Source organism: Spodoptera frugiperda, unplaced genomic scaffold (genome assembly GCF_023101765.2).
Source record: "Spodoptera frugiperda isolate SF20-4 unplaced genomic scaffold, AGI-APGP_CSIRO_Sfru_2.0 tig00001987_1, whole genome shotgun sequence".
Lineage (NCBI taxonomy): Eukaryota > Metazoa > Arthropoda > Insecta > Lepidoptera > Noctuidae > Spodoptera > Spodoptera frugiperda.
The window spans coordinates 92,328-101,467 of NW_026095741.1; the positions used below are offsets into that span (position 1 = coordinate 92,328).

The 9,140-nt window shown below is 37.7% G+C and overlaps 1 protein-coding gene across 1 annotated transcript; it reads left to right on the forward strand.

The window, feature by feature from the left end:
* Nucleotides 1-3,626: 3,626 nt before the first annotated feature.
* Nucleotides 3,627-5,210, forward strand: LOC118281144 (tubulin alpha-1 chain-like). The gene has a single exon (XM_035601670.2). It carries the CDS (start codon nt 3,754-3,756, stop codon nt 5,104-5,106), a length of 1,353 nt encoding a protein of 450 aa, XP_035457563.1. The 5' UTR covers nt 3,627-3,753; the 3' UTR covers nt 5,107-5,210.
* The last annotated feature ends 3,930 nt before the right edge of the window (nt 5,211-9,140 follow it).

The following is a 9,140-nucleotide window of genomic DNA, read 5'->3' on the forward strand; positions in this document are numbered from 1 at the left end:
GTAGTCAACTATTCTGCCAGTGTCGAGTGGTGACGGTATAATATTGTAAGTTGTATCTTTGTGGTAGTTTTAGTTTTTTTATGTTAAATGGGCCGACGTTTGGCCGCTATCTCGCCTGATGATAAGTGATGATGCGGCCTACGATGGAGCACGTCTGCCCATAAGCAACCTATTCACTCGGGCTTTGAAGACACCCGGGTTATACCCATCAATATCTAAATTTATTAATGAAATTAATAAATTTAACTTATAAAGTAAACTAATAATTAGGAGAAAAATAAGTAAGGGAATGGAAATTAATAGGGAGGGGGATTTGTATTTTGGAGAGAGATTTGTAAAGGTCGAAGGACTGGGAATTCAATTGGCAAGAAAAGAAAATGTGGTCCAGAGTACCCTCACCGAAACCACATTCTCACAACGAATTGTCACGCACACGGATCTTACGAAGGAAGACTGGAAACAGTCCATGGTTGAACGTTTGAGTTGTATCAAAAGCTGAAATCACTGAACGTCAGAGCAGAAACCATCTAAAAATAAACGTGAGACGTATAGGTACTATCCAATAGCTGGTACAAAATAATGAAATGAATGTTACGGTTAAATACTTACAAACGACATACTTACTATACTGGGCGACTTTGAAATCGACATATTCCCAGGAGGTCATAATACAACAAATTTCCTGCAAAATTAGCCCTGAATTCTTTCGTCTGAAAGTGGCTGGTTTTGGAGGAATATAACATTTTTGGTTTTGGTAAAAAATCCCGAACTGAGTAGAAAAACATCAATAAATAAGAAAAATACTGGTTGTTTTAGTTTTAATCAGTTGCTAATACACCAATAAACGGTTATGCTTTAGTTATTTGCGGCATGAGGTTGGGTTAGGTAGGGGGGTTACTAGGGACCTAAAGGGAAAATGTGAGGAAACCCCCTGTGTTTGAGATTTATTTTTTAATTTGTAAGGTGAAGTTCTATAAATCTCGGCAGTCGCTGCTGTGGCACCGCTCCCTACGCTCGCTCGCCTCGCGATGAGAGTCACAGTTCTAACATAACCTATCCTATCCAAGTCGGAGTTGATCAAGTTCCTCTAGCACAATCTAGTAGCAATATGGAATTAGTAGAAACCATAGACCACATAGATACCGAATGAAACAGAAATTAAATTCATTATTTTATTTAACATTTGACTTATGAAGACGAAACGTCGATGATTTTTCTGTACATAATCTCAAAACCTTAAATTACATTATTTAAAAAACTACAAGTTTCCTCTTTAAAAGTCATTAAGGTAGTGTTTCAGGGAATTATTTCCTATTTTTTAATACCAAAAATACCGATAAAATAATGCCGCAAATAACTAAAGCCTAACTAGCTACTTTTGGACAAGGGACCTCGACCTAATTTTGTAGGAAATAAGTTGTATTATCACTGTTAATTCAAGGTCACCCTATATACCAAATCGGAAAGCATATCATACCAATAAGTATTAATGCTATAATTACCTAATTTGAAAACCTACTACGGAGTTTTAGTACTCGTGCCAAATTCTTTGTACATACTATACTAGTATGTTACTAAAAACTCATCGGGTCTTTAGAGTTTGAATAATATTAAAAAACTATTAAAAGAAAAATACAAGAACGAAATGTATCGATGTTTTAAATCGTTTTTCACCCCTAGCTGTGATCGATCATATCCATTGTCTCTGACCAACATTCCTTACCATAGACTATACGACAGGGAAAAATTTTGACTTTGACAATTGACAGCGATTATTGGCTTTTTAGCTTTCTTCTTTCTTTACATTTTTTTATGGAATAGGTTGCAAACGAGCGTACGAGATGATGACACCTGAAGTGCTGACGTGTAGATCGATGCAGATGTGCACCATATTCTGTCGGAATGTGTTCGGGGCGAAGTCGAAAGAAAACAAATATTTCCTAAAAATTATAATGTTGGCAAATTTAATAGTGTTGTGTCTGTACCTTTATCAGACAAAGTTAAAAAAGTGTATTTACTTGTTAAAAATATTTTAATTTATAGAAATTAAGTTCTTTTATGTTTATATTTATATTTGTTAAAGTTCCTATGAGGGTGACATAATTATTGTGTGATTAAACCCTCCAACATATTTATTAAAGATTAAAAAAAAAAAGGTCGATGCAGAAAAGAAGCGGCAGGTTTTTTAGGCATTAGACATAGTCTGTCCATAAAGTGTACAACTTTTGTGCCGAAAATGTATCCATATATAAATTATGGTGCATATAAACTCGGTTTTAAATATGTTTTTATGGTTAGAGCCTCATTTGTATGTTAATATTATGAAAATATTAGCTGAGCTGAGTTAGAAGTGTTGAAATGAGCAGGAGTCGAAAATTATATTTAGCTTTTTTTTATTAATAGCACAGTTCCTAACTTCAAAATACGCACCACTGTGTCCGTTACACGGAATACAGCTATTCCGTGGTCCGTTGCCTATCAAACGAAATTTCTTGATTGGTAGAATAAACTGGTAACAATGTTTAATTTTTTTACGTATTACTTGCTTGACAATTATCATTTTTAGGGTTCCGTAGCCAAATGGCAAAAAACAGAACCCTTATACTATAAGGGTCTATAAGGCTTATAGATTCGTCATGTCTGTCTGTCTGTCCGTTCGTATGTCACAGCCATTTATTTCGGAAACTGTTGGGCCTACATAGTTGAAATTTTGTAGGTAGGTCGATGTATTCCGGTAACCGCTATTCGAATTTTGTATAAAAATGAATAAATTTTGAAATTAAAGCGGAGCATTCCATACATGGAAATAATACAAAAAAAAAATCAGATAACCTATCCTGTGTGGATATGACTTTAAAAAAGACATTAAGGTTCTTAAAACCATTTCCCCCTCTAACTTTTAAAATAAGAGAGTGAGAAAGCTAAAAAATATATGCTGTAGATTTCAATAGAAACTTACAACGAAAATTGGTTTGAACCAGATATCATCATTTGTTTTAAGAAAATAAAACATATTCGAAAAACGCAAATATAAGTTTGTCGTTCATACAAACACTATGTAAAACCAAGTTATTTTATAACTTTTATGTTATTATGTCATATACTTGCTGCTACGGAACCCTTCATGGGCGAGTCCGACTCGCACTTGGCCGGTTTTTATTTCAATCGATAATTTGTAAAATGCTTCAAGGAGTTGTATCATGAAACTTTGTGAACGTCAGGTGCGGTACCTGCCCGTGTAGGATTGTGTGGAAGTAGAAGCAGCCGCCTAAACGTAAAACAATTTAAAATAAAATATTTTGTTCATCATTCAGGTACTTACACCTGATTAAAACTTATCTAATTAATTATAATCAGCATAATATTAAGAATTTTACAGCTTTTAATTTTTTTGGGGCGTGTCAGTCATTTTGCTGGTAAAACCACCGCGGTGTTCCTCCTCTGCCTGGGGCCGCCCTCAGATTTGGTTTACAGCTAAACTGATTGGCTTTACCAGTAGGTAGTTCGTTTAATGAATGGTGTGCTTTATCGATATTTACTAGGGGTAATCTTTCACTAACAGGCTGAAAAATAACCATCATTTATTGCACATTAAAAAGTTCAATTTGAATTTAATATGTCATTAGTTCTAAATTAGTATGTCATTCGTTTTTTGCACAGTTTAAACTTTGGAATTGATCCAGTAGGTGCAGAATTTAAGCTTTGAAGTGAAAGGTCTATTTTTTAAGTAACTATCCAATTTTAGAGTAAAAAATGCGTGAATGTATATCTATACATGGCGGACAAGCTGGAGTGCAAATTGGTAACGCTTGCTGGGAATTGTACTGTCTAGAACATGGCATCCAGCCTGACGGACAGATGCCCTCTGACAAGACCGTCGGTGGCGGCGATGACTCGTTCAATACATTCTTCAGTGAGACCGGTGCAGGCAAGCATGTTCCTCGGGCAGTGTTCATAGACCTCGAGCCTACCGTAGTAGATGAGGTGCGTACAGGAACTTACCGTCAATTATTTCACCCGGAACAGCTGATCACGGGTAAAGAAGATGCTGCCAACAACTACGCTCGAGGGCATTACACCATCGGCAAAGAGATTGTGGACTTGGTGCTTGACAGGGTCCGAAAACTAGCAGACCAATGCACCGGTTTGCAAGGATTTCTCATTTTTCACTCCTTTGGAGGCGGTACCGGCTCCGGTTTCGCATCCCTGCTAATGGAACGACTGTCCGTTGATTATGGTAAAAAGTCTAAATTAGAATTCGCGATCTACCCTGCCCCGCAGATTTCAACCGCCGTCGTGGAACCTTACAACTCTATCTTAACAACACATACAACGTTGGAACATTCTGATGCCGCCTTTATGGTGGACAACGAAGCTATCTATGATATTTGCAGGAGGAACTTGGACATTGAGAGACCTACATACACTAATCTAAATCGTCTGATTGGTCAAATTGTATCGTCCATCACTGCGTCGTTAAGGTTTGACGGTGCCCTGAACGTCGATTTAACGGAGTTCCAGACAAATTTGGTACCTTACCCACGCATTCATTTCCCCCTCGTAACGTATGCTCCTGTTATCTCCGCTGAAAAAGCGTACCATGAACAACTATCTGTAGCGGAGATAACTAATGCGTGCTTCGAACCTGCAAACCAGATGGTGAAATGTGACCCGAGACATGGCAAGTATATGGCGTGCTGTATGCTTTACCGCGGGGACGTAGTTCCAAAAGATGTTAATGCTGCTATTGGGACTATCAAGACAAAGAGAACTATTCAGTTTGTTGATTGGTGTCCGACTGGCTTCAAAGTGGGTATAAACTATCAACCTCCCACCGTGGTGCCTGGTGGTGACTTAGCTAAGGTACAGCGCGCAGTCTGCATGTTGTCAAATACCACCGCCATAGCTGAAGCGTGGTCGCGTCTCAACCATAAGTTTGATCTGATGTATGCAAAGCGAGCATTTGTCCATTGGTACGTCGGCGAAGGTATGGAAGAAGGAGAGTTCTCGGAGGCTCGTGAAGATCTGGCTGCACTCGAAAAGGATTATGAAGAAGTCGGTATGGACTCTGGAGAAGGCGAAGGCGAGGGCGGTGAAGAGTATTAATAATGAATTTGTAACGATTTACTTTTAGGTCATTTTCGTTTTATTAGGTCTAAAAAATGTTAATGTTTGGTCTTTTTAAGGAAAAATTAAAAAGTGTAACTGTCGTTTGATTTTCAATTTACAGTAGTGCAATAGTATGGCACGTTATTAGGATGGTTCCCTATCCATTTGTGTAAAATTTTAAATCTTAATATAATATAATTTAGCCGTATTCTGTTTGGCGTAATTATAGTCCAGTCATTTGGTAGATAAACCTGGAAAATTTTCCGGGAATTTGAAAATTGGTGAATTTATAGATTTGGGTATGCTCTTTTCGAATTTCAACTTTGCCACCTCGTACACCCGCCACTCGCGCCGCCATATTGAAAAAATGGCGCCTAAAAAACGGTTTTTTATTAATATCTCCGTTTTGACGCATTTTACGAAAAAATATTTATCTACAAAATTAAACTAGAAAAAATTTCCTACAATTTATGTACAGTGGGGTGAATAGGGTTCGAGAGGTGAATAGGGACAGAAGAGGGGTGAATAGATACTATGAAGAATTTCCCTATACCTATTCACCCCTCTTCTGTCCCTATTCACCTCTAAATCCCTATTCACCCCATTTTACGGTATTGATAACTTTTTCATAAGCGCTCGAGCACACGATGCCGTCACCATTACGACGCCGTTATAATTTGTTTAAACACAAATGTTAAATCAGTCTCTAACGTTAAGGTGCTCCCACACAGCAGTTATAATAATTATAACGTTATACAACATTGTGTAACATTTATAATAGCATGTTATGGTGCTCCCACACAGCGGTTATATAACGTTATTCAACAATTTGTAACAATAACATTTGTGTTTAAACAAATTATAACAGTGGTTGTACAGTATGTTACATGCTGTTATAAATGTTACACAATGTTGTATAACGTTATATAACTGCTGTGTGGGAGCACCATAACATACTCTACAACCACTGTAAGGCCGCGTTTCCATTGACGCGGAGCGGGGCGGAGAGTAGCGGTGAAGAGCGGTGAAAAGTGGTCAGTGTTTTCATTGACGCGGAGCTAGGCGGAGAGGGTGCGGTGAAAAATGGTCAGCGGAGTGGAGTGAGGCGGAGCGGAGCATACTTTTGGAATCATATTGAGAGATTGACCATGTTTAAATACAATAGACCCTTTATCGATCAAATATCGCAATCGATATTTTTATTTAGAGTTTATTGTTTTTTTTTTTAATATATTAAACGAAATAAGATTTACAAATATAGTTAATTTTGTCATTTAATAAATATTTCGACATGAAAATAAAACTAAAAAAAAGTATTTTCTCAATTGAAAGTTATGATTTACTTGAATATCAATTATATTATCATTAATGACTATTTGAGTAACGACTGTTTAAGAAAATTTAATGGCGCGTTTACATTAGGTCGGTCGTAGGTCGGTCACCGAAGGCGGCGGCCGCATTCGGTTTAACAGAAACCGAATTAATACGGCCAAACTGAATACGGCCAAACGAATACCTGTTTATATTAGTTGGTGACCGAGTACGGCCTGCAACCGAATACGGTCTATCCAACTAATGTAAATGCGCCATTAAACATCAATATAACATTGAAAATAAATATATTTTTGTTTGATAAGTATGTAATTTGTTTCGTAGTAATCGATTTTAAGAAAATCGATTAAACAACACTCTCACACACGCTACTTGGACTTGGACATCACTTTTTGGTTACTTCGTGAATCTTCGTGCTTATTCGGCAATACTCGGTACTCAGTTATATGTCTCTGTCACACGTTAGCATTGGCGTCGTGTTAGTGTCACTATACCTGTCTTACTTGTACAGTCGGTTACAAAACTTTTCGTATATTTAGTTTTTACTGTTGTTATTGTTAAGTTTTTAAGTGTTTTGTTAGTTTTTAGGGTTCCGTAGCCAAATGGCAAAAAACGAAACCCTTATTATAGATTCGTCATGTATGTCTGTCTTTCTGTCTGTCCGTCCGTATGTCACAGTCATTTATTTCCGAAACTGTTGGGTTTACATAGTTGAAACTTTGTAGGTGGATGTATTTCGGTAACCGCTATTCGAATTTTGAATAAAAATAATAAATTAAAAAATTAAAGGGAACTGATTATATGTATATTTTTTTTCAGCTAACATATCCGTGATGGGTGTCTATATATATATAGGTCTTTAAAAAAGACATTAAGGTTCATAAAACCACTTTTCGTCAAAATCAATCGTTTGAAAGTTAGACGCTTCCAAAGAGGAAAAATTTGTGTCCCTCCCCCCTCTAACTTTTAAAATAAGAGAGTGAGAAAACTAAAAAATAACATATGCTGTAGATTTCAACGGAAACTACCCAACGAAAATTGGTTTCAACGAGATATCATGGGCGAGTCCGACTCGCACTTGGTCGGTTTTTGTTTAGTGTTTAAGTTTGTTTAGTTTGGTTTTACATTTGGTTTATTTGTACTTCGTCACTGATTAGGGAATTTTTATTAGTACATTGGGTTTCTAAAAAATTATATTGCAGTAATAGTTTTCTTCACGAATGTACCTGCGCAAAAGTTCGCAAAACCTAACTTCAGACGCGTCATTACGTTGACGCACCGCGCTGCTCCGCACAGCACCAGCCCGCTGTCCTCCGCACCGCATCGTCTCGCTATATATTTGTATGAATATCCGCTCAGCTCTGCTCCGCCCCGCTCATGCTGTTTCCATTGAAGCGGTGCGGAGATTTCGAGCATAGTGATTGGTCAATTCGTGCACCGCTAAGCTCCTCTCCGCCCCGCTCCGCGTCCATGGAAATGGACGCGGAGCGGGGGGGGAAACAAATTATAAGGCCGCGTTTTTGTTTAAACACAAATGTTATTGTTACACATTGTTGTATAACGTTATATAACCGCTGTGTGGGAGCACCTTTATATAACTGCGGTGTGGGAGCACCTTTATAATTAAGGAGATCCCTCTATTGAACCACTACTGAGCTCGCGTTCTCAAGTAATTCCGACCTTGATTCCGACCAGTAATTTACTGCTACATGCTACTTCATGTATAAATAGTAGCAGTAAATTATATACTGATATTGACGAAAATGACAATGCCAGAGACAGATGACAGAAGTCGCACATACATAGACTATCGGCGAACAAATCAACGGATGACGTTGTGGCGACACATTGACAAGTGACATATGACAGAAGTCGCACATAGACTATCGACGAGCAAATCAACGGATGACGTCATAAATATCCTGCATCGCACATGCGAAGTTTACATGCGAATTAAAATGGATAGAAAATCACAACGAACAACAGTTGGGCAGAAAGCCCGCCAGGCATGATCGCTTTGCCTTGTCGGAGGGTTCTTTTAACCTTAGGGAACTTAACTCATTGTTCCCTAAACCGATAACATAATAATAACTTTAGTTTGTTTATGTTTTAGTTTGAAAATTAAAGTTATTATCTATATTAATATTATAAAGAGGAAACCTTTGTATTTTTGTATGTTTGTATTGAATAGGCTCAAAAACTATTGGACCGATTTTAAAATTTCTTTTACCATTGCTTAGAGGGATTCTTCCGAAACCGTATACTTAGGCTATATTTTATTCTGGAAAATAGATAGGATTTTTCGTGGTAGTGATATTTGTGGAGTTATTACGAATTTAAAATTGTAATTGATACATTTTAAAATGAATGATGGCCGCCGGCCGAATTGTGTCGCTCGGCGAAACAGCACATCTATGAAATGAAGCAGGTTGCCGGCGACTCACTCGCGAATAGTGAAGTTTAAATAGTGAAGTTTAGGGAACAGCGAGTAAAGTTCCCTAAGAAAAGGAGGATCCTCCGACCAGGCGAGGTGATCGTGCCTGGCGGGCTTACTGTCCAACTGTTATTCGTTGGGATTTTCTATCCGTGTTAATTCGCATGTAAACTTCATATGTGCGATGCAGGATATTTATGACGTCATCCGTTGATTTGCTCGTCGATAGTCTATGTGCGACTTCTGTCATCTGTCACTTGTCAGA